Source organism: Haemaphysalis longicornis, unplaced genomic scaffold, assembly GCF_048455015.1.
Source record: "Haemaphysalis longicornis isolate Haplotype H1 unplaced genomic scaffold, Haemaphysalis longicornis Haplotype H1 scaffold_9, whole genome shotgun sequence".
NCBI classification, from domain to species: Eukaryota; Metazoa; Arthropoda; class Arachnida; order Ixodida; family Ixodidae; genus Haemaphysalis; species Haemaphysalis longicornis.
In genome coordinates, this window is record NW_027526460.1 from 100447462 (window position 1) to 100472209 (window position 24748).

General features: G+C 49.7%; 1 protein-coding gene across 4 annotated transcripts in view; it reads right to left on the bottom strand.

The window, feature by feature from the left end:
* Nucleotides 1-540: 540 nt before the first annotated feature.
* Nucleotides 541-24748, bottom strand: part of LOC144151463 (glycerophosphocholine cholinephosphodiesterase ENPP6-like) — a 57876-nt gene continuing 33668 nt past the window's right edge. The window contains exons 6-8 of one of the 4 annotated variants that reach the window (XM_077682515.1): nucleotides 23883-23994; nucleotides 782-876; nucleotides 541-739 (exon numbers count right to left, since the gene is read on the bottom strand). In XM_077682515.1, coding sequence (XP_077538641.1) covers nucleotides 665-739; nucleotides 782-876; nucleotides 23883-23994 — 282 coding nt within the window. In that variant the 3' untranslated portion in view covers nucleotides 541-664. Of the gene's footprint in view, nucleotides 877-23882; nucleotides 23995-24748 lie in introns of all 4 variants that reach the window. The other 3 variants (XM_077682517.1, XM_077682513.1, XM_077682516.1) reach the window with 3 other exon arrangements.

Sequence of the window (24748 nt, forward strand, 5' to 3'; positions counted from 1 at the left end):
CTGATTGGCTGAATCTACAATCAGCCACTGATATCTTCTGATATTCACAAATTAAACAAATCATTGGCCCCCTGTACATGGTTCTGAGAGAAGCGCATAAGAGCGAGCTAGCACCGCGGCAAGAAAACGGACCCTATCCTGCTGACGCTGTAACTTCGTAGACATTTTTTGGCATCGACGGGGCAGAAACAGGGTTTGCGGCACTTCTGCCGCAGCTTTGTAAGTACAGCCATTGCTCGTTCCTGCTATTGTTATTGCAGCGGTGCGTTCGATGCTTTCTTTTTGTGAGTTTCGGCGTATTAAAGGCTGGTAACCCTTGCTGTTGATAACTTTAACCAAGCAAGCCGGTGTCACGTTTAGGAAGATCGAATTACACGAATCGATATACATCCAGCACAGAATTTGTTCTCCAAAAAATAACGCCCCGCACTACCATGACGACTGAAACAGGATTGCTGCTCGCGCACCAAACATGAATGATATATGCTTATACTTCCCCTTATTGCGCGACAAATACGTAGAATGACAACGACACTTCCATCAGGGTGGTTGTACTTCCTTCGCAAATGTTTGTTTAATAAGCATTCTGATACAAAAACACACGCCGTGCGTTGAAAATTAAAAAGCCGTTGAAAAAGGGTACGCTCAGAAGTCAAAGGTCAAGTCATGCTCGGTTTTCTTCCGATCTTGGGGCGGCACGCTTCGCTCGCTGCAAGTGGCTGAAGAGGTAGTGGTCGTAGTTTGGCTCCAGGAATCCTCTCACGTGATCCCAGGAGCCACTGTTTGGTCCAGGCTCCATGCCAAGTGCATAGCACATCACGTTGTACACGTCCACCATCCGCATGACTGTAGTTCCCTTGACACCAGGCCGGATAGCTGCAAAAGGGGGGGGGGGGGGCAAGAAAACGCATTTTAGACATGATATAAAAACAAGCACTGACGATTACTATGCTTCCTCATTCGAAGTTTGTGCGCAGCGCGAACTCCTGTCTTCACGGTCACGGCGTCTGAGGAAGTTATCGCATGCTCAGCGACCGCACCGCGGCGCGCGCTACTCTGCCGTGACCTTGCAGCGCGTCGCTACCGCCGAGCATGTTGTTGCAAATCGTGTTTGAGCCTCCTGCACAAAAATCACGTGGTTTGGATGAGCCACGAACAGCGCAAGTGTGAGTGAAAGGGCGCTTCTTGGTGCCGAAGCATGACAAAAGTGGGAGGGGGAGGCAGCGTGACATACTGAGCCGTGACGACACGCTCGGAGATGACCCCATAGCAGTGCGTGCCGCCCTCCCCCTCACACGTTCGCCAGGAGCTGACTCTCCTTCTTTCGGCGGGGCTGGCCCGTTCCCTCGCTCTGATATGCGGACGCCTCCGCCGCCGCTGCGAAACCCCTGCGCCGGAGGCAAAAGCGCTGCGTGCTAAAAAGGAAATAAACGTGGGTGGCTTCTTCTCATTTGAGAATGAGGCTGACTACCACCGCTACTCAAGTCCGAATGACCAGGTATTCCTGGACCTCAAGCCGCGAGCTGGTGAAGGTGTTCTCAAACTCGTCTGGGAAAGGGGAATGCACAGGGTTCGGGGAAAGGAGGTTTCGTGGTGCATGTGTAGGATTTTGCAACCGTAAGATGATTGTCCCAACGGCATTCTAGGAACGCGGAATGGACATTTAGAAAAATTACGCCCACCTCCCCTCGCGGGAACCCTGGTGTGATGCGACGCGGAAGGGGTTTCCATTGTGCGTTTACGTTGGGTCGATTACTCGAATTGCGTGAGCAATCGTCGGGTAAGGCGAGAGAACGAGAGAGAGAGAGAGCAAGCGTGACGCGGACGACCGTCACCTGAGAGACTGGCCGGAGCGCGGCACTCCGCTTATATGCGCAGCGCTCCCGAAGGAGAGGAGACCGCGGAGAGAGAGGGATGCTGCACATGCGCACAGCGCGCTTGCGTCGCGCGCAGCGCCGCCCACCGGCGGAGTGAGACTGCGCTGCACCACGCGCCCGCAGATGTTGGGCGAGAGTGTTCGCTATCAGAGAGAGGAGAGGAGGCGAGCGGAGGAGAGACGCAGCTGTGCGGACGCGGACGACGACGACGCAGGAAGGACAGGGCCGCCGACAAGAGATGCTCCTCTCAGCGTCGCATCTAATAAACGAGAGCTTCCATTTAGTGAAGGGCCGCGGTGTTGATCTGTGTTCATGCCTAACACGTAGGCTCCAATAAAGGGCGGGATCAATAACTACGCTTTGGCGTTTGCACCTGTGTTCCATATGGTGTTTGCTTTCCTCTAAAGGTTCATACATACTTTTTGTGTAAGGTACATAGTGTGGTTTTCTGGTTTCTTTTAATCTTTTCTATTTTTTACGTCCTTTTCATCGTTCAGCATAAACTGAGTTGAATTCTAGTTTGAGTCGCGTCCGTTAATTTCGGTCATCCAACTAATAATTCCCTAGTGTAATGAATTTCTTAGCTAGCAACCAACTTGTCCAACGTTCCGTCTTAATTGTGCTTGATCATGGTACCTTTCCCAAGTATCAAGAGTATCTCCTCATTGAGATTGTCTCACACTGAGAAAGACATTTCATGTTTATCCTATCAAGCGCAAGGAATGAAAGAGACAGCAGATTTGCAATCTGGGTGCTCTAGGGGAGTCCACCAATTTTGTTTCATACTAACGTTAAAGAGGGATGAGTCCTGTTCACATCCGGCGTATATACAAATGCGTATATCGCTAATATTTGTCAAGCACCCTCCCTTTTTGACGTGCCGTATAATGCTCAGTGCACCTAGTTTTTATAAAGGCAATTATAACCCCCGTGTTTTAGTTGTAGAAATATAATTTGTGTATGACATTCAGGCGTAAGCTAACTTTCAATTCCCGGCTGCGGTGGCCGCTTTTCTGATGCAGGCGAAAAGCAAAAACATCCGTGTGTACGAGATTTCGGCGCGCGTTAGAGATGCCCAGGTGGGCGAAATTAATCCGGAGCCCTCCACTACAGCGCACCTAATCGCCTGCGTTGCGTCGGCGCGTTAAACCCGACAATCAATCAAGCAGGCGTAAGCTCAGACAAACTTGAATTTTTTTGCGCTACCCATTTAAATTAAAAGCAAACACGCAACTTTATACTAGGCCCAAAAAATAACAGTGGCAGGTTGTCACCCCGTACGTAAAATATTCAAAATAAACATTTTAACCTAGACAACCGTTTTTTTCTGTCCCGATCGATCTCGTATTATATTGCGCAACAAGATGTACTCACGATATCCGTGAATGGTACATGACACATTGTTAGCCGTTTTTTTTTTCTTTTTGTGGTCTGCCTTTTGTTTCTTCTCCTTCGCCACTTCCGTTTTCTTTTTGTCTCTCATGTAACCAAAACCTGCACTCAAGTCGAAATTGGTGTTCGTAACGTTATTTTCCTTAAATATTGCAAAGATATTGATTTATTGTTACGATCACTTTATTTTGCAACAGGAGAAGTTTCATTTACATGGCATTCGCATAAGTGCTATAAAGAACAAATTACGTGGGCGTTGACCAAGAATCTCATTTTTGTTAAACTGCGTGTATAACGTCATTAATCAAATGATGAGCATCATGCGCATTTTATGCGTCAGCAAGCATTCTAGTGCGCTCTATGTGTTTAAGCCGTAAGCACTGCAGCCATTGTTCGCAATTTGGAATGCTCTTCGAAAGCTATGCCCCACACCTGCATGACACGCTCACACCGCAAGAGATCGCATAACACTAAAATATTCTCACTAACCATCATTCAAAAAGGGCGTGCGTGTAGAGAGAGGCTGTGCAATTGCTACCGCACGTACTTGTGAGTTCCTTTGTCCTCCCAGCTAGTTTCACAATTGTTCGGAAAATTCCTGATTGTTGCCACAGTGTAGATGCATGTCTGTTTATTAACAAATAATTTCATCTGTTTTTTTCATTGATGCGGGTAAAATACATAATGGTCGTTAGCTGCCTTTGCCGTGTGAGAAGTAGTGCCGCCACAAGAAGGATGTTTTCTAAACCAACCAAAGTCAGAATAGCTTTAAATGATTGCTTATAAGTTAAAAAAACCCAGCGAGCGATATTTTCTTGCTATGCAGGAAACACAAATGATTGGGATGAAATACTTTTGCAAAAAAAAAATGCGCCCATGCATTCCGTACAGATGGGTAACCAGTGAAACTGCAATTTGCCGCCAGTGTTTAACCTATCACGCGTGCACAACCCACTTTTAAGTAACATGCGCCTGGTGTTTCCTATTCCCACGTTGAAGCTCCTCCACCCACGCCACCGCCACCACTGCCTGCTGTTGTCGTTGTCATTTGAGCTGTGCTTCACGCGTAGCTCATTGCGCGCGCACTCCGCCGTGAGAGAGACTTTTTCCTTTCCCCTAGTCATCCAGCCATTTCACCCATAGAGCTTTATTGTAATACCAGAGTCCTCTGCAAATACATACTAGAGGGAAATATGTCGGGGCATTCGCGGGCCCCCGTGGGCAGTGCCATTGCAGATAGCGACGCCCCTCGCCTACTTGGCTGGGCTAGCCATATGGCTTTCTTTTTGTCTCGAAGCCAAAATGAACAAAGAAAGGGTAAAATGTTTTTTGTTCATCGTGCATGAAGCTTCTGCATAGTCACTGACAAATGTTTTTGTAGCTTCATATTTATAATAAGAAAACTAACTTGAGTAATGTTTTACAGTAAAATTGTTGCTTTGTTACACCCAGAGCCAACGCTTCCGCCTGTTTTCGGACCACGCAAGGAAAAGTTGAACGTGCGTGCCCCGTGCACGGCGGAACGTTCGCTAAGGCGCGGCTCCCCTAGACAGTGACGCCAGATTTTCCTATTAGTGTGAAACTATGATTTAACCTAGTCATCCAAACTTTTTTTAAAGTTTCTTTTTAAAAGACAGTGTGCATTGTGCAATACAAAAAATTAAAACGTTTCTCCAAAGGCGTTATGGCTTCATACCATTGTCACAGTATACTGACAGAAACTACTCTGTGGAGTTTATCACATGTGTTTTTGTAACGTAAGCTACACTGGCCGAGGTTGAGCAGTTTTGCGTGGACTTTGAAGGGCCGTGCTACGCAAGCGCGAGGAGCATTGGATTGGATTGGATTTGAATTGGGTTGGATTCGATTGGATTCGATTGGATTGGACTGGATTGGATTGGAAATCCAATTGGAGTACGGGTGTTTAGAGAATCGGGTCTGCATATTCGCCGGTCTGCGCATTCCAGAGGAGTGACGTCATAGCCATGGCAGACGCACTGACACCGGCGCGCGCCGGCGCAGTAGTCAAGTCTGACGGTGCGCCGGAGCCGCTTGATAGCGGTTTCGAGTGGCTGCTGGAGAGGCGTGCTTCGCACGCGCGAGGCGCAGTGACTGGACTGAACTGAACTGGACTGGATTGGATTAGATTGGATTGAATTGCAAATCATTTTAGCAGCAGTAAGCATGTAATCAGATAATCCTAGACAAAGAGGAAACCTAAGAATAACCAGCTGAACCTTAGCTAAGCTAAGCCACTGCTCATTTTTTCTTTGCGCAGTTAGCGATATGTTTCAGCTGTGTGTACGTCACCGCTATCTCGGCTCATGCGCAGCCGAGCCCAAATCTACACCGCAAATGGCTTTCGCCTGTTTGGTGCCTGCGGATATACATCTGAGACCCTCTGCTTGCAAAGCTAGACCCTCTGCTTGCAAAGCTGGGATCAGAACCAGTCCACTACCGGTCTTAATTTTCTTTTATTGAATACATAGGCAGAATTGTATATTTTTGATCTCTACAAAGTGCTCTAAGTGCAATTTTTGCGTTTTTTAAAAAGTACACGTGCTGCCATGGAACAGTACCGAAGCGGGATGGTGTGTTTGTCAGGCTTTTGCAGTCTTTCGTCCCAGCCTCCCTCCTCCTACTTTTAAGGACATAAGATGTTTGAATCTTTGATTACGTGAAAATTGCACTCTTACCACACAGACAAAAAATACAGCTCTCATTTATAGAGCCACAGTGTTAAAACGTCGAAAGTTTACATCAAATTCGCGGGATACGCGCAAACGCATCAAGCAGTTTCACAAGCTTCGGGGGCTCACTCAGGGTTGTATAGACACCACGAATCAATGCAAACCGTGTCGCGTCTTTGAAGCTGAAAGTAGCGGACTTGCGGGCGCGAGTTTTCGGTGACAAAAAGGTATGAATTGAGAGGTTTTATATTCTTTGGCTGCCGGTTGAAGCACGCGGGCAGTACATCGTGAAATGGTTTTATAGTTCTCGGCGATTAAAACTAGTAACTCAAAACTAACCTGCTCTTGCGAGCACAGACTCACGTCTACGCCAACATGACGTATGTCCAGTGAAAATGACATAGCGAATGCCTTAATACGTGGGCGTTCAGGGTGTACTTCCACAGACATGTGTAGACATCGTGCACATGTGTCCTACCCATGTTCCGATTTTGTATGGCATTACAGCAACAACTTAGAGGGGTAAGCAGAATAGAGTCTTTGGAAAACCGTTATAACACATCACTGACAGTAAAGAACTGTTGCTTTAGTTCGTTACGCCTTTGGGTGAGTCATCAGGCAATATGTTTTTGCTTTCGTTGTTAAAGATTGTCCTCTCTTCATTAGCTTTTGAAGCTATCTAATGATACTTACCTTGCTTTTACAAAAAAAAAACGGTACCTCGCATTACTTCAGACAGTTGGATTGCATGGAGGCCGGGAAGCACGGTGCAGCGACCGAGTGCACAAGAAGCTCACACCACTGCAGCTGTCCGATGAACGAGGGCAGGAACATTAAGGACAGCTGGTCGGCACAGCCTCCCGCTATTAACAGAAGAAACACGCGAAACTGCGGAAGGAAGGGCACCTACGTTGAAGGTGTATTACTTCTGCTGTCACGTAGGTGCGTTAAGAGGAGGCTATAAAGCATCTACCCGGGGCCGTTAACGATCCGGAGTGCCCTACCCGACCAATCGATATCGCTCAAGTGCACCGGAACACGTAATCCACATGACACACATGGGTTGCTTCACTAACCGAGGAAAACCTGTGTACTTGATTTTAAGTTTCCGGGATATTTCCAACGATCTATATATATATTGTTACGTGCGGGGAACGACGGTTTATTGCCAAGTCAACACGGGGGTAGCTCAGTATGTCCGACTGCAGCCGCGAACGCTAGCAACCTCGTCTTTCTCTATCTTGCCAACACATTCCCTTAAATTCGTTGGTCAATTCCATGGGACACTTGACCTTGTGGACCATGAGTAGACAGCGTAACATTTCCCCCGGTGGAGACGTTGCCCTCCGGGCCACTCAAGGCATGCCGCGTGAGTAGTAAGGTTTGAGTCGGGCCACGTGAACTGTTTGAGACTTGCTGCTTCGTCTGCCATTTCTAAGGAGCCGTGAGATGACGTAATTCACATCGCTGGTACGATTGAGAACTACAAATGGCCCTGTGTAGTGTGCCAGAAGCTTTTCACACAGACCGCGTTGGCGGAGGGGGGTCCAAAGCCACACAGAATCTCCTCTTCTGAACGACATGTCTCGGTGGCAGCTGTCGTAGCGCAACTTCGACCGGTCTTGCGAGGCCAGAGTACGTAACCTAGCGATTCGACGGGCTTCTTCAGCGAGGCACAGAGTCTTAGCTACGCTGCGGTCATCGTTCACAGAAAACGGAAAAATCGTGTCCAAAGTGCTCGACGGCGGACGCGCATAAAGGAGGTAGAAAGGGCTGCATCCTGTGGTCTCGTGGCGGGCGGTATTATATGCGTACGTAATGAATGGCAAGATGGCGTCCCAGTTTTTGTGTTTGGAATCAATGTACATAGCTATCATGTTCGTAAGTGTCCGATTGGTGCGCTCAGTGAGGCCGTTCGTCTGCGGATGGTAAGGGGTTGAGTGACGAAGCTGCGAGAAAGAATGCCGGAGCAGTTCTTCGACAACATCGGCGGTGAATTGGGGCCCACGGTCGCTGATGATGACGCGAGGCGGGCCGTGGCGGAGCAGAATACGGTGCAAAAGAAAGTTAGAGACCTCGGTGGCAGTAGCTGATGGGAGCGCAGCGGTCTCTGTGTAACGGGAGAGGTAGTCCACGCAGACAATTATCCAACGGTTACTGTGCGCTGACCGTGGGAATGGACCGAGCAGGTCGATACCAACTTTCTCGAATGGAGAGTGCGGTGGGTTTACCGGGTGCAGTTGGCCAAGTGGCCTTGACGCAGGAGTCTTGTGCTGTTGACATTCGGGGCAACTAGCGACGTATCGTTCTGTCACCTGACGCATTTTGGGCCAGTAAAAGCGCTGGCGCGTGCGATGAAGCGTCCGAGCAAGTCCCATGTGGCCCGCAGTGGCATCGTCATGCATAGCTTGGAGAACCGATGTAAGCAAGCTTTGGGGAACCACAAGAAGCAATCGGGAACCGGTTGACGAGTAATTCTTTTTGTAGAGTAACCCGTCGTGCACACAGAAGGAGCTGCGCGTTGGACTTTGGCGTGCTGAATCGAACAGTGATGCTAGGTGCGGATCTTGCAGTTGTTCTTTCCTGAACGTACTGAGGTCGGGAAACTCCGTGGTCACAGCTGCAAGATAGTCGTCGAGGTTATCAGAATCGCCGTCTGTTGTTTCCATTGGGAGGCGGGAAAGACAGTCGGCGTCGGAATGTTTGCGGCCGCTCTTGTAGGTGACCGTAAAGTTGAATTCCTGAAGACGCAAAGCCCACCGTGCAAGACGGCCTGAAGGGTCGCGGAGGTTCACAAGCCAACACAGTGAGTGATGGTCCGTAACTACGGTAAAGCTGTGGCCGTACAGGTAAGAACGAAAGCGTTGAGTCGCGAATATGACTGCCAGGCACTCTTGCTCCGTGACCGTGTAATTACGCTCGGCTTTGCTCAGCGAACGACTGGCATAAGCAATAACGTGTTCACGGCCGTCATGACGTTGAACTAGCACGGCACCAATTCCCACTGCGCTAGCGTCTGTGTGAACTTCCATAGGGGCCAGGCGGTCGAAATGGCGCAGGATTGGACCCGATGTAAGCACAAACTTCAACTGGCGGAAAGCTTCTTCACATTCTGGAGTCCAGATGAAAGGGACGTCTTTTTGAAGCAGGCGCGTTAGGGGAGACGCAATGTCAGCAAATCTGGGCACGAAACGTCGAAAATACGAGCAGAGGCCAAGAAAACTTCTTAAATCCTTTACAGACTGTGGCTCTTTGAAGGACGCAACGGCCTCAGTCTTGTTCGGGTCTGGTCGCACACCATCCTTGTCAACCAAAAGGCCTAAAACAAGGGCTTGGCGCTCGCCGAAGCGACATTTTTTTTTAGTTCAATACGAGGCCTGCGTTCTGTATGCAGTCAAGCACAACAGCTAGGCGGGAATTATGCTCGTCGAAAGTGCGACCGAAAATGACGACATCATCCAGATAGCACATGCATATGTTCCACTTCAGACCACGCAAAACTGTGTCCATGAAGCGTTCGAAGGTGGCAGGCGCATTACACAAGCCAAAGGGCATAACATTAAATTCGTATAGTCCATCTGGGGTGACGAAAGCCGTCTTTTCTTTGTCGCTTGGATGCATAGGAATCTGCCAGTATCCGGATCTTAAGTCGACGGAAGAAAAGTAAGAAGCTGAGTGGAGGCAGTCAACAGCGTCGTCAACCCTTGGTAGAGGATATACATCCTTTTTTGTGACAGAATTCAGGCGGCGGTAGTCAACGCAAAACCGCCAGGAGCCGTCTTTCTTCTTCACCAAAATAACGGGCGCTCCCCAAGGACTCGAGGACTCCTGAATCACGCCTTGCTTCAACATTTCGCCGACTTGGTCGTTAATAACTTTGCGCTCGGATGGTGATACTCGATAAGGTTTCTGCCTAATTGGTGGTGCTGATCCGGTATTTATGACGTGGTGCGCCCGGGATTTTGGAAACGACAGCGTGGAGCGGGTCTGGGAAAAATCAAATACGGCAGAGTACCGGGAAAGAATCCTCAATAGAGACCGGCGTTCGTCAGAGCGGAGAGATTTATCAATCATTCCAATGAACTTTGCTTCCTGGGGAGAAGGATCCAGAGAATGAACTGGGGCATCGGTCAGTGCAGAAATTGCGGTTGGGGCATATTCGTCGTACGAAGCAATTTTCATGCCCTGGGGAAGCACGGTGGTTTCGTTCGAGCAGTTCACCACCCACAATCTGGCACAGCCATCAGCAACTGAGACGACACAGCGCGGAACAAGTAGGTTCTTTTTGGCACAGCGTTCATGTACTGGCTCCACCAAGGCTTCGAACGTGCTTGAACGGATTGTGGGCGAGGTAAGAACAATAAATCTTGCCGAAAGTGCTGGTACGGCACAGTCTTCCAATACAGAAAGAGCAGCGATATCAGTGCAATCGTCCATGAGGGGTGAAGGAACATCATCTGGCAGGTGAATTTCTCCATTCGCGCAATCAACAGTAGCGCCACACTCTTTCAGGAAGTCAATACCCAATATGACATCGTGTGTGGAATGGGGGAGTACAGTGAATTCTGTCTTGAACACCTTTCCACCGAGATGAACTCCTGCTAAACAAGTCCCAAGCGGACACAACACTTCGCCTCCAACTCCACGAAATGTAACAGGTTGATCCCAATGAAACATCACCTTTCGTCGTAAACTCTGTTTAAATCTCAAACTCATAACCGAAACCGTAGACCCAGTGTCCACCAAAGCGCTTACGGGAATTCCGTCAATTATAACGTCCACTTTGTTCTTTAACATTAAGACAGGCAGAGGTATTTCCGAAAAAGACTGTCCCGCGACCTCACCCCCATCGGCCGCGCCGGCTAGTTTCCCGGCGGTGGGAAAAGGCCGCTAGGGGGCCAGCGGGCGCGGCGTGTGTCACGTCGACTCCGTAAAATGATAAATTTCTCTAGCGGAACTAAGCACATTTTGGCCTGAAACTGGTGTGAGTTCACTCCGGAAGTGACGATGATCCTGTGGATACCAAATCAAGCCCGTGAGTGAACTTTTTAAGACTTTATTCCATCTTCCGCGGTCGACCACGCCGAACGCCTAGCTAAGCCTACGTTAGGCCTGGCAGCCCAGCAGCCCGGGCGGCAGCCGCCAGCCTCGGCGGCAGCTCGCGGTCGCCATCATGGTGATGGAAGTGATAGTCAACGGCACGGACATCGATCCGGCGGAGCTGAAAAAGTCGAATTGGGTAACGAAAGTGACCAAGAAAGTCAAGGAGCTCCAACAACAGGGGCAGCGAGAAAGTCAAGCTGGTGTTTCGGGCGCGGCCGTAACAGCTGCGGTCGGAATGGAGCGAAATGCGAAAGTGTTTTTCACAAACGTGACCGCAAAGCAAGAACATAAGATGAAGCTAACCGGCAAGCAGCTGGCAGAAAAATCGATCGCGTCGAACCTTCCGAGGCTACCGCACGCGGATTACAAAGTGATTATACGACCCAAGGAAGGGCTCGCACTCACCAAGCTTTCGCTACCCGTTATCGGGGGGCTACTGAGACTCTCAGCCGCCATAGAGTGGAAAAAAGGACAAGAAGAAGACCGGGTCGTGATGAACGACAAGCAGGGGACGATAACCTACAGCACACCTAAAGAAGAAGACGCCGTCAAAATGCTTGCGTTGAGACGGCTGCAAGTCGAAGGCAAGGAGTTTGAAGTTCTGACCTACATGGCTGCACCCGACAACTGCGGCAGAGGAGTGGTACATGGACTAGACCCAAGGCTGGCCGAAGAAGAGCTGGAGACTGCCTTTTCCCACCCCGCAAACCCCCCTATCATTGGGGTGCGAAGAATGGGAAACTCCGCCTCGGTGATCATCACCTTCACTGGCCCCCAAGTCCCCAGGTGGATGCTCTGCTTCGGGGCGCCCATGAAATGCTACCTCTACAGAAAAAGGTACGAGGTGTGCTTCAAGTGCGGCGACATCGGCCACCGGTCGGACGTCTGCAACAACCCTACGGAGACGTGCAAAGGATGCGGTGAACCATCGCCGACGAACGAACATCGATGCGAACCTAAATGCAAGTTGTGTGGCAAAGAGCACATGACGGGGGACAAGAGGTGCAAAGCCCTTTTCCGAACTCCCTATATCGTCAAGAAAAGACAGTGGGAGCGCAAGCTCGAAGCGGAAGCGCGGAAGCAAGAAGAAGAGGAGAAAAAGAAGAAACTCGGCACCCGCAGCTCGCCACGCGCAAGCAGAAAGGACCAAAACCAGGACCGTTCGAGGAGCAAGTCCAGGCAACGCAGCAGGTCGAGGAACCGATCGGAATCCTTCCCTCGCCTGCCACCGTTGAGGACTGAAACATCAAACACCAAGGACTCATGTGACAGTGGCAGTGTTCGTGCAACCTCGGGATATCCGGCAACAATCGCACCAAAGGTAGGTTGGGTGGGTGGGGCCGCCCAGGATGCTAATGCGGAAATCTTAAATGCCCTTAAGGAGCAGAATAGGATCCTGATGGAACAAAATGCTGAACTAAAGAAGCAGTTAGACGAACTTAAGTCAGATTTGATTAAAAAAACAGAGCAGGAGGCTACACCGGCTCTGGCAGTCAGTCCTCCTCCCTTCAAGAAAGTGAAATCCAGGCAGAATGAAGAGGGCGTCAAATACGAGAATAGGATAACGAACCTAGAAGCGGAATGCAACTCGATAAAGGGCATGCTAGAGTCGATACTTGAACAAGTAAAATCGCTGGGTAGCGCTATGGAACAGATGAAAGGTGAAATCCAATTCAGGGACAAACAAATTCAATGGCTATACGGGGAAGCTCAGTCAAAGCAAACGACACGACCTCAGGATGACACCAAAATGCAGCAATAACACGATCTGGCAATGGAATTGTAGGGGCTTCATCAACAAACGTGCGGTCTTACAGGCATTTCTCGATGGAAGCGATCGCCCGGAGGTCATTGCAGTTCAGGAATGCGGGAAAAATTTAAAATTGGCGGGATATAAATCCTACCCGGGCATTGGAAACGATACCCAGGTAGTCACTTTTGTCAAGAGAAATGTAACGGCAATGCAGCATGAGACGGGAAACACCGAAATCGACCACTCGCTGGTGGAGCTCATACCGCGCAAACGTGCGCAAAGGAATCTATACGTACTAAAAATCTACAGTTCACCCAAGCAAAGAAAATGTGATTTCGGGGACCTGTTTCTCAAAGTAAAAAGCCTAGCCCAGGGCGACCCTCTGCTGGTAGTGGGGGACTTCAATGCTCCACACCCAGCCTGGGGTTACAAACACACTCTAGCTAAAGGTAGGGCCTTATGGGAGAAAGTTCAACATCACAACCTGGTGCTGATTACAGACCCCATGCATCCGACGAGGCAAGGAAACAGCGTGTCAGCAGACACGACGCCAGATCTGACCCTCACGCACGGCGGTATCGAGGCCACGTGGTGCAATACCGGGGAAGACCTAGGCAGTGATCACAAGATCATAGAGATCGTGGTTAGCAACGGACCCCCAGTTCCGAAGAAGCGTAAGCACAGAGTAACTAACTGGGACGCCTTCAGGAATATAGGTACAGATAACGAACCGATAGAAGATATTGGGGCATGGAGTAGGAAGATAATCGATGCCACCCAAACGGCCACAGACGAGCTGGAGGTGGACGAGGTGCTTGAGATAGTCGACAGCCACCTCATCGGCCTCTGGAGGAAAAAGAGAGACATAGAGGAGAAAATCCGAAACAAAAGGTGGGATAGGAACCTCCGTAAGAGGATAGCCATCCTAAACAAACAGATCGAGGAATACTCGCTAGAGCTGACCAAACAAAATTGGGGAAATATATGCGACCAAATGAACAGAGAACTCAGCAGCGCGAAAACGTGGAAATTACTCCGGCACCTGCTTGACCCGGATAAGACTAGATCAGAAGCGCAACAGCAACTTCAGACTCGTTTACAAATTCGACGGCTCCTCGAAAGAGCTACTAGACGAGGTCCGCAATCGCTACCTAAGTCCACCCACTCGCGAAACTCTGCCCGACTACACAGGTTCCGCGAATGAGGCCCTGGATGCCCCCCTAACGGTAGCGGAGGTTAGAGCCGAAATTAACCGTCTCAGGACCAAAACGGCTGCGGGCCCGGACCGAGTCAGTAACAAAATGCTAAGAAACCTAAACGACGAGTCCATCTGCAACTTAACTAATTATATGCAGAGATGTTGGGATACAGGAGAGATACCTCCGCAATGGAAAGAGGCTAATTTAGCCCTCATTCCAAAACCAGGAAAGAAGCTCGGACTCGAAAACCTCAGGCCAATCTCCATCACGTCATGTGTAGGAAAACTGATGGAACACGTCATCCAAAATAGACTCAGCAGGTACCTTGAGGACAAAGAGCTCTATCCAGACACCATGATCGGCTTCAGGGCCAAACTTTCCGTCTGCGACGTGATGCTACAGATTAAAGAGGAAATCATAGAGAAAGTTACCCAAGACACCAGAGTTATCGTTGGCCTAGACGTCGCTAAGGCTTTTGATAATGTAAAGCATACCGCAATCCTGAACAACCTGAGCTCACTAAACGTAGGTGTAAAAACATATAACTACGTGAGAGATTTTCTCTCTAACCGGACAGCGACCATAAAGCTAGGGGGAGCATCCCTCGAAAACATACAACTCGGAAATCGGGGAACGCCGCAGGGGTCGGTCTTATCCCCTACCCTTTTCAACATCGCCATGATAGGGCTCCCCGAGAGACTAAATAAGATAGAGGACCTACATTACACCATATACGCGGACGACCTCACGTTATGGGTCAACCATGGCAGCGATGGGCACATTGAGGAAGTCCTCCAAAAGGCCATATGCGAGGTCGAAAAATATCTAGAGCCAATACGGCTAAAATGCTCTGCGGAAAAATCGGAGGCACTGTTCATTGTTCCAAAAAATTTTAGGAAGGCCTCTCGAAACGATTATGACATAATGCTGAGAGCCGGCGGAAGACCGATACCCGCGGTAGAACGCATCAGGGTACTCGGACTTTACGTCCAGGCAAATGGCAAAAACACAGAGACAATTAGGAAACTAGAAAACAGTATAGAGCAAATCTGTAGAATGTTAAAACGCATATCTAACAAACACGGTGGGATGAAGGAAGCAAACCTCCTCAGGCTGTTTCAGACCTTTGGCGTTAGCCGCATTCTGTTTGTTGCCCCGTTCCTGAAACTCACCAAGGCAGAGAAAAGTAAGTTAGACATTATCATAAGAAAAGGTATCAAAAGTGTATTGGGTCTTCCCCCGAACACCTCGACGGCCAAGATACTCAGCCTAGGCGTCTCGAACACCATAGACGAGCTCATCGAGGCGACCAAGGCGTCACAGCAACAACGACTGCTAGGCAGCAGAACAGGTCGGAAAATACTAGAACGACTGGGTTACAAATCCAGAGAAATTGCTAAGGACATGAAGGACCTCCCTAAGAATGTTAGAGAAAAGCTAACAATATCGCCCCTGCCCAGGAACATGAATCCGGCATATCACGAGGGCAGACGTAGGAGCAGGGCCATCACCCTGCAAATCAGATACGGAGGCAGGCCGGACGTCCTATACACCGACGCCGCAGAACACATAGGAAAGAAAGCTTACACGGCAGTGGCAGTAACGGAAGACGGCGTCCCGCACTCGTGCTGCACAATACTTAGTTGCGACACGCAAGATGCTGAGGAGGCTGCCATCGCGCTGGCGCTTACTAAGCCAGGAACGAGGGTGATAGTTAGCGACTCTAAGTCAGCCATTAGAAATTACGACCGACGCAGGATTTCCAACGCTGCCTGGAAAATTCTCGCAAATGCGGAAGTGACAGCGGAACAGGTAACGCTTATTTGGGCTCCAGCTCATCGGGGTCTCATCGGGAACGAAAAGGCGCATGCGACCGCCCGAGGTCTTACTTTCCGGACGATCGCCGAGGATGCCCTAGACCCGTTTGTACAACCATCCCCGAGGGTAGAGGAACTGGGAAATTTTCACGAAATTACCCAACAGTATAGACTAGCGCGTAAGGTACTTCCCCCGGCTAATCCACAGCTTAGCAGGAAAGAAGAGGTCTACTGGAGGAAATTACAAACCGGGGTCTTCGGAAACCCTTTATTATACAGCAAATGGCACCCCAAAGTATACGACTCTAGATGCAAGAACTGTAACGGCGTCGCGGACCTCGTCCACATGGCGTGGACGTGTCCCTCTTACAACAAACCTCATAGAAATACTGCATCCTGGGAGGTCCTGCTACTCAGCCTGACCTCAAGCACTCAGCGAAAAGTCATCGGTCTCGCCTTAGAAGCCGCCGTGTCCCAAGGGATCCCGGCCGACTGATGGGGGGGCACTGAGCTTACTCTGTGCCTTTGACTGGTGCAAATAAAGTTTCTTATGTATATATATCCCGGCGGTGGCGAGCGACGTCGTGGAGAGGGGGACCGCCGTAGGCGCTGAGTCGGGGGTGTGACACTCCTGTCAGAGGCCGGAGAGTTGTTGCGACGAGATTGCTGGAATGCCTCCTGTCTAGGGGAAAGTGCTGACTGCGGATGTCCGTAGCCCCCAAAATCGCGAGGGTAGGTAGTGCGCGACAACACGGGCCGTTGTTCCAATCTCGGTGTTTGGCGGCGGCGGCGGCAATAACGCGCAATGTGGCCAACGCATCCGCAAAAATAGCAGACAGGAGGTTCTCTCCGATACTCGGTCTGACCGTCTCTGTACTCGAGGTTAGGACGTCCGACATAGCTTGGGTACTGGGATAGGTATGGAGGGTTGAGGTGCTCATTACGGCTCCTCCTATCCCGGTCGACGTGAGGTGCCAGCTCCCGGGGATCCGCGAGCGTCATTGAGTTGAAACGGGTGTTCCTGGTTGGGAAAGCGTTCAAGGGCTCTTCTTGCATTGCACAGCCATCGCGAACGTCATCAGGCCGCTGAGTCAACTCTGCGTGCCGTACGAGTTCTTCTCGCACGATACGCCGCACAATCTCAGCGAGGTCGCCTGACGCGGCAACATCAACTGCAGCGACCGTGGTGACATTGGCAAGACGTCCAAACTTGGTCGTAACGCGCCGCATCTTCAAAACTTCAAACGTCCTGCAGTGCTGGATCACATCGGCCGTAGTGTTCAGCTGATCTTTGCTTATCAGAAAGTTGTAAACATCTTCGGCGATGCCTTTAAGAAGGTGACCCACTTTGTCTTCCTCAGACATCGCCGAATTTACGATCCGGCAGAGCTGCAGCACGCCTTCAATGTATGCCGTGCATGTTGAGCTTTTTGTAGCAAGGTCTCTTCGGCTTTTTTCTTTTTGGCGTCGGAGTCACCAAAACGCGTCCTGATTTCCGTTACAAAGCTATCCCAACTGGTGACGGTTGATTCATTATTTTCGAACCAAATCAACGCTGTGTGAGTCAGGGAAAACGGAACATTGTCGAGCTGCATGGTCGCGTCCCATCGATTGTATCGGCTTACTCGTTCGTAGTGCCGTAGCCAATCGTCGACATCCTCACCGGATTCGCCAGAGAAGTCGCGGGGCTCTCGTGGATGTTGCAAGGTGGTCAGTGGAGCCACGCGCTGAGCTGGTTCGTTGGGCATCTCCGGCAGCGATGGTGGTAGACCAGCGACTCGTCGGCTCCGGCGAAGAACCTGGGTGTGCTGAGGATCCGTCGTGGCGTACCCGGCACCCTCCACCACAATTGTTACGTGCGGGGAACCACGGTTTATTGCCAAGTCAACACGGGGGTAGCTCAGTATGTCCGACTGCAGCCGCGAACGCTAGCAACCTCGTCTTTCTCTATCTTGCCAACACATTCCCTTAAATTCGTTGGTCAATTCCTTGGGACACTTGACCTTGTGGACCGTGAGTAGACAGCGTAACAATATATATATATATATATATATATATATATATATATATATATATATATATATATATATATATATATATATATATATATATATATATATATATATATATATATATATATATATTATATATGTGTGTGTGTGTAGTGTAGGCAGTCAAGAACGCCAAGAAAATAAAAGGGGAATATGTGGTGATTCATTTATTCTTGTTGAAACGGACATAGTTTTCGAAAAGTTTTAAAGATAAAAAGTGGAGAAAAACATACCCGACGGGTGGGATCCGTGGCCACGACCACCAGCATACGGGTTTCGGGCCCTCAATGCGCTCCAAACCCCCTAATCTACAAGCCTTCGTTTCAAACACAAAGATAAATTTACGCTTTAACTGTCCAAAGCCTTTACATGCAAGGAACATCAAGACACGTGTATGCGACAACCATCCTTTCATCTGGCAGGCCAAGAGTTTTCCTTCATCGGTTGAAATACCTAGACAAGGGTACGACCTCTATGCACCGAATCTGTCGCTTTTACTTTTCTGTTTATCGTGGAGTGCTTCTAGATGGCGTCAAGTGAAACTGCCTGATAAGCGAACTATGGCGATGTTGCAAGCGTATCTATGCGCATACGCTTTGTCTTCTAAAGCAAAATCCCGGCTAAGAGTCATCGCGCCTTTGTCGTGTTTTTTTAACCCCTGATGCCCCGTTCTCTCCCCGCAGTTCAGTCAAGAATATTACTTGAATGCCTTGCGAAGACCCGGCGTGGAGATGCGACCTTTATTGATGCCGCGTCCACGAGAATGAGGCGCGCTGTTCTGCAATATACACTTCAATAGCCTACAGCCTTTTGCTGGACGAGGGCGAAGACTATTGACGTCAAAGCGCCGCAGTCCGAGTCGTTGTTAGAGCACAGCCTGTATGTGTGTTCGGTTTCGCCACAATGGCATACCAAAGAGGCCGTTAGTTGAGACCGCCCCACACATCCATCTTCTTTTGTCGGTCACCAACGTACGTAGCCGACTGCGCTGTCTGAAAAGAGATGATTGGTTCGAAGACACAGGAATAGCAGCTGCTGCCGCGGGATGTTGGAGAAACTTCTGCATAGCTCACGGGCAGTGTGATCGGGCACTATGGGTTGGACGTCACATTGAGCAAGCGGTGTTCGCATGATATGTTGCACCCCGTCACGGAAAACGTTTGTAGGAAACCTAATTCAAATTTGGCGGGTGTCGTGAAGTCCTCCTTGCTCGCAGCGAACTACCGAGCGAATCAGCTCTCCAATTTTATCGGGGCCCACGAGCGCGTAGTCAAAGTCTTCGAAGGGCGACGCCAGATTGACTTGGCGCTCGTATTGTCTTGCACGCTTTCATAGCGACCCTTTCATCGTGGCGGCTTGGGTACTAAATTCAGTCACAGTCTCTGGTGGGCTTCTAATAAGGCCTCCGAACGACATCTTTCGCACGCGAATGAGGTGCCGCATTCTTTTCTTTTTTTTGAGGGACGAGCGGGAATTGGCTATCCAAACAAGCGTTTCATCTCTTCCGCGTGCATTATCAAGTTTTCGTTCTGGAGGGAGATACAGAATTGAAGAGAGCGCTCGGCTTTCTCTCGGTGTTTTCTAAGCACTGCTATGTGCTTGAAAATAGCTGCCTTCGAAAATCCCTCCACGTAAATAGCGCCCCCTCTCTACTCTCATGCCAGGTTCGGACAGCATTTCTTTAGTTTGAAGTACACGCTTCCTTACTTTGCTACGTCACCCCACTGATTGAAAGCAGCTGTCCCTTCAGTCTAGTGCAGGCAGTGCTCAGCGTCTCCGAATAGAAATCCATGGAACTGTTTTGGCAAACCAGGACTCTGCAAACCTATTATGAGGTTGGCCATAGCTTTCTGATGGGTTTTAGGTGAACTGGTCTTGCCTCTGGGCTCCTTGAAGACTCTGGCTTTGTCACGTTGACAACAACAAATAGGCTTAGGGAAAACAGGTTTGTTTCGGCGCGCTCGGGCCCACCGACAAGAAAATAATTAACGCAGTTCCTTTCAATGGGAATGCTGCCAAGTGCGGAGCAGTGATTCGAAGAAGATGATGATGATGCTTCGCGGCTTCGCCTTTGCAATGGGGTGGCGTTACACAGCGATCTTAGTCGTAACGCCACTGTACAATCACCTCGCCAAAAAATACAAAAAATACATTTATGTAATTTTTGCGCGTCTGACTTTGTTCACATGTCTTCCCAGATTGTTCTCTGTTTTTTTCCCACCAACATTCTAACCTTCTTTCACTAAGCTCTACTGCTGTCCAATTCACTTTTCCGTTAACCTTAAAGCCAAGGGGTTCCGGAAGCTGGATGGCTCCCTCACTGAGGACTGGACGGATACCATTGCACTCCGTTACAATTTGTCGCATGGTTTCTGGCTCCCTGCGTCAGCCTGCGCACAGTCCCGCCAAAGGGGCTGTCCCCTCTTGACTACTTTTAGTATCAGCCTGGCGTTGATGCTGAAAGTAGTCCAGAGAGGGCACAGTAGCCCCTGAAACGCCTCTAAAGAGACACTGGATTGAGGTTTTATTAATTTGGGATAATTGATTGGTAATTCATGATTTTCGTCTTATTTTATACTATTGTGTACTTATTTGCGGCCTAGAAACGGCCGCCTGAGTAACAGCGGCACAGCACAAATATACCGCCAACTATTTAGATATGATTAATGTGTTCCAGTGTAGCGCAAATGGGTTTGACATCTTCGTAAAGCGAGCGGCGCAGGTTCGATCCAGACGAAGGGATGCGGGGACTTTTTCGAAGCCTGTTTGGGTGCGTGATGCCGCGCTAGTAGACCTTTCCGGAAAGTTGCGCGCGCCCCCAAACGGCGGCCGCAAAGCAGCCTGGGAACTGTGAGCGCCGCAGCAGCCGCCGCCGCCGCCGCCCGGGCCGCTCTTCATGTAGCTCTACCGTGCCAAACCGTGCCGTGCGCGGCAGCGCCTGTGGAGGCAGCATTTGTTGACGGTGCAGCTTCGGCGTTTAACATTGTGTGATGCATGCAGAACATCTGCTATCCTGGACAGCTGTTTTGATAACTGGCTTCTTTTTCAAACTTACGCATTCTTACCACAGCCCGCATTTCTTCAACAAACTGCTGCATTTTGGGGAGTTGCAGTGTGTATCCCATCGATTCATGCTACACTATGTCTGTATTCGCTTCAAGTACTGTTGCCTAAGAGGTGGCAAGTCTCATTGAGCAATCCTGAGCTCTTTTGCTGTTTTCGGCTGTGTGTATATATGAAAATAGAAATGTTTATTTTAGTCGAAAAAAGACGATGCAGCTAGTTTGGTATCATTGCAATAAAAGACAAGTACACTTTTATTCGGTTAGCAAAACTAACCAATACCGACTAAAAGGTAAAACTATTCAGAGGGCGCTAATACAAAACACGAGTTGACATTTCGCTTACTTATCGATTGAGAAGTGGTTCATGTGTTAAGTTGCTCAGGTAGCAACAAGTTTTCCATATCTGGTTTGGCTTGTCAGCCATCGCATTTGGGAAAACATACCACATGTAGTATTCTCAAGTTATTCACTTCTCGAATAACTCGCTCAACGTGTCTCCTCAGCGTGGCGATCTGCCGTGTGCGTGTTTGCTCCGCTACTGTCAGTTGACGCCGACCATTTAACATGGGGGGTACGTCTGTTCAATTTAACGCCAAGTTCACGGAGCTCATCTTCGATCAAAAATCCTGGGTCAGCTATGACGAGCTGTCTCCTTTGTTTTCACTCAGGAAGTACACCATACCTTAAAAGTGAGAAATAATAATTCCACAGTGAACGACCGAAAAGAAATAGTCGAAATGCTGAACTCACAATGCCGCAGGAGACAGGCTGCAGGCAGTCGCTGTCGCTCGATAAACCGCATCGTTGTCTGCTGGAGCGAAAGCATTGCTTTATCGCCCTGTTACGCCCTTTGTGCTAAAATTCATTTCAAAACGGGCGTTGATTACTCTGAGCTGACAGGAGTATCTCGACAGTGCTGCATATCACTAGTTTGTCTTGGATGCCTGGAAGCGGGACGGGCGCTTAGGACGGCGGTGTTTCGTTCACTTCGCGGCAGCATAGGAAACAAAAAAAAACGTATAAAAAACATAATTTACGTTATAATGCTGGGCTTGCCTGTCTACCGGAAGACACCTCTTGGCTAAGACCTGGTGTGTAAAAGTGGTCGCATATGGTCCATGTAACATTTGCGTCCGCTCGCGTTGAAATGGGCTCCACATATCCTGTGATGCTCGGACGGCTCCCACAACGCGAATCGGTCATCACGACCCTGGCGATTTATCCGGCGAACCCATTAATCCTTTTTAATTGTCTTGTCCTTCGGAAACTTGTGCAATGAAACGTGCCGGTCTCGTAACGTATTGTTGTCCCAACCGAGCACACAGGACGTTTGTCCGCCTCCTGCAGCTTCCTTGGCGCCATATCGTCAGTATCGCGTAAACTACAAACGCTAAGGCGGTTGTAAACGAGTGTAGCTTTGCACACGCGGAAATGCATCACGAGTAGCGTGTGCACATGATATGGGCTTCTTCGTTTTCCCACTCGGCTCCCCGCGGGCTGCCGGAAGCAAGAGCTGGTTATTTGCATTTTTCTCGGGTAGCTCAAGTGTCACATTTGTTCTCTATTTCCTCGTGTTGAGGAATGTCTCTTTTCCCGCGGGCAGCCAGAAGCGCGAAGACGCTTTTCAACTGGCAGCAGCTGGTTCCACTCTCCAAGCTAGCAGACGACGTTGCTAGCAGACGACGAAAGGTTCTCACGCGGTGCCAGCAGTTTCAGAAAGATGGGGAGTTTATTTCTTATTTTGGGTTCTATGGTTTAAAGATGCTTTAATTGATGCGTGACATAACTTTGAAAGCACAGCATTTCATTGACGGGCTCACTCCGCGCACGCAGCGCGCGGCGCCCATGCACCCCGTCGCCGCCGTCGCCGCTCGCACCGCGCGCGCACGCAGTTCCCATGACGCCTTGCGCGGGCCCGCCAGGGGAAGGAGCGGCGCTGCAGTTTCTGGAAAGGTCTGTTGGGTGGCTAGACACCGTGACGCCGAATGAGCTACGGCGACACGCCGGGCCCCTAAAGTGCTCTGCACTTAAAGGAATGTTTTCCGTTACTTGGCTTCTAACAAAGATTGATTGATTGTGGGTGTTTAACGCGCCGACGCAACGCAGGCGATGAGGCGCGCCGTAGTGGAGGGCTCCGGATTAATTTTGACCACCTGGGGATCTTTATCGTGCGCCGAAATCTCGTACACACGGGCGTTTTTGCTTTTCGCCTCCATCAGAAAAGCGGCCGCCGCGGCCGGGAATCGAACCCGCGACCTCGTGCTCAGTAGCGCAACGCCTTAGCCACTGAGCCACCGCGGCGGGTGGCTTCTAACAAAGAACCCTCGACGCCCGTTCTTCGCTGTCCTTGGTGAAGCACATGGCGCCGCCGCTCCGCTCCATGATTACCGGAGACGAAACTGGGTGTGGAGCCCATGGCTCCTGCGGCACACAAAACCAGGCGTGCGCTTGGTTGTTGAAACACCTTCCGTGGAGTGGCAACGTCGCGTACGGGGAACGGGGCCGCGAAAAACGCCGGGAGTTTGCCCACCGCCGCTGTGCCGTCAACACCGTGGATGATAGGCACCGCATCGTCAAGCGCGACGTGCAGCCAGTGTACTGATGGTGGGTTTGAGAAGTCGCACGGGCGGCATTTAAAATCACATTGTGATGACACCAAGCCAAGCGTGCCTGTGTCTTCATTGCTCGGCATCAGTGGTGCGTAAATTACCACATAACTGCGCAAAACAGTTTAGAAACGATGTACTATGCTCGCGTAATATTGGCTAACATAAACACCGTGGACCACCCTTTTCAGCTTCGCTAATCAACCATCTTTACGGGGTGTAAGGGCCGAACATTCTTAAGGAACAGACTGCTAGCTCGTTCACACACCCTTAAGTGACCCTGCTCTCACCGTACTGGCTAGCTTCGTCCTCACATAAACTGTACTTACCTGGTCCGCGGGCGTAGAATATTCCCCACATATCCGACATCCGAGGGTCGTAGCCATGCACGCCTGGTGAAGGACCATTGTTTCCCGGCAGGGTTTTCGTAGGATTGCTGAACTGCGATCAACGCGTTAGGCAAGCTTTTGAGATCTAAATTATCAATTCACTTTTAGTAAACTACCTTTAGTAGTTCGTGAGTTTGAGTATCAGTGCTCGTGCTCTAAAAAATCGACAGGGCTCTAGAAGTGTTACTATATAGGCAGAAAAAAAACCTTGCGCCCCTCCGACAAACGACGACGATGGTTGCACGCGAAGCTTTCTCCTTGTGGATTCTTTGGTTGTCATCTTAGTTTTCCAAACCGCTTCGACCGTGTCGACATGTACACTCTCAATAAAAAAAGGTCGTGAAAGGGTTGTAACGGCCGTATTTACGAACGCCTTACGAATGTTAGTATCCCCCGATATGGTGCGTAGGCTGTGCCACTAGCAACTGTATGGTTAGGAAATTAACTGATTGCAGTATGCACTAGAATAACGTCGTGCTTATGACTAGGTTATGCGTGGCCAGTTAGTAAACGCAAGTAGCTCAGAAGAGTGTTATCACTATGACTTTACTAGTGGAGGTAGTGGTGCTTACTGCCTGCTTCAGTTACTAATCCTGACTAGTGCTACATTTACTACCTCCAGTTTCTAAGGGCCTAGTGTATACTGGGACAAATAACTTGTTAGTATTCCGTTAGTGAATGCCCCAACCTTTTTTTAAGAGTAGCAGTGAGATAGACGCCGTCTTCATTTGCGAGCGATCCAGCTTCAATTCCGGCCGCGGGAAGCGTTTTTTTCTTTCATTTCGGTGTTTTCGCATTACAGGCGC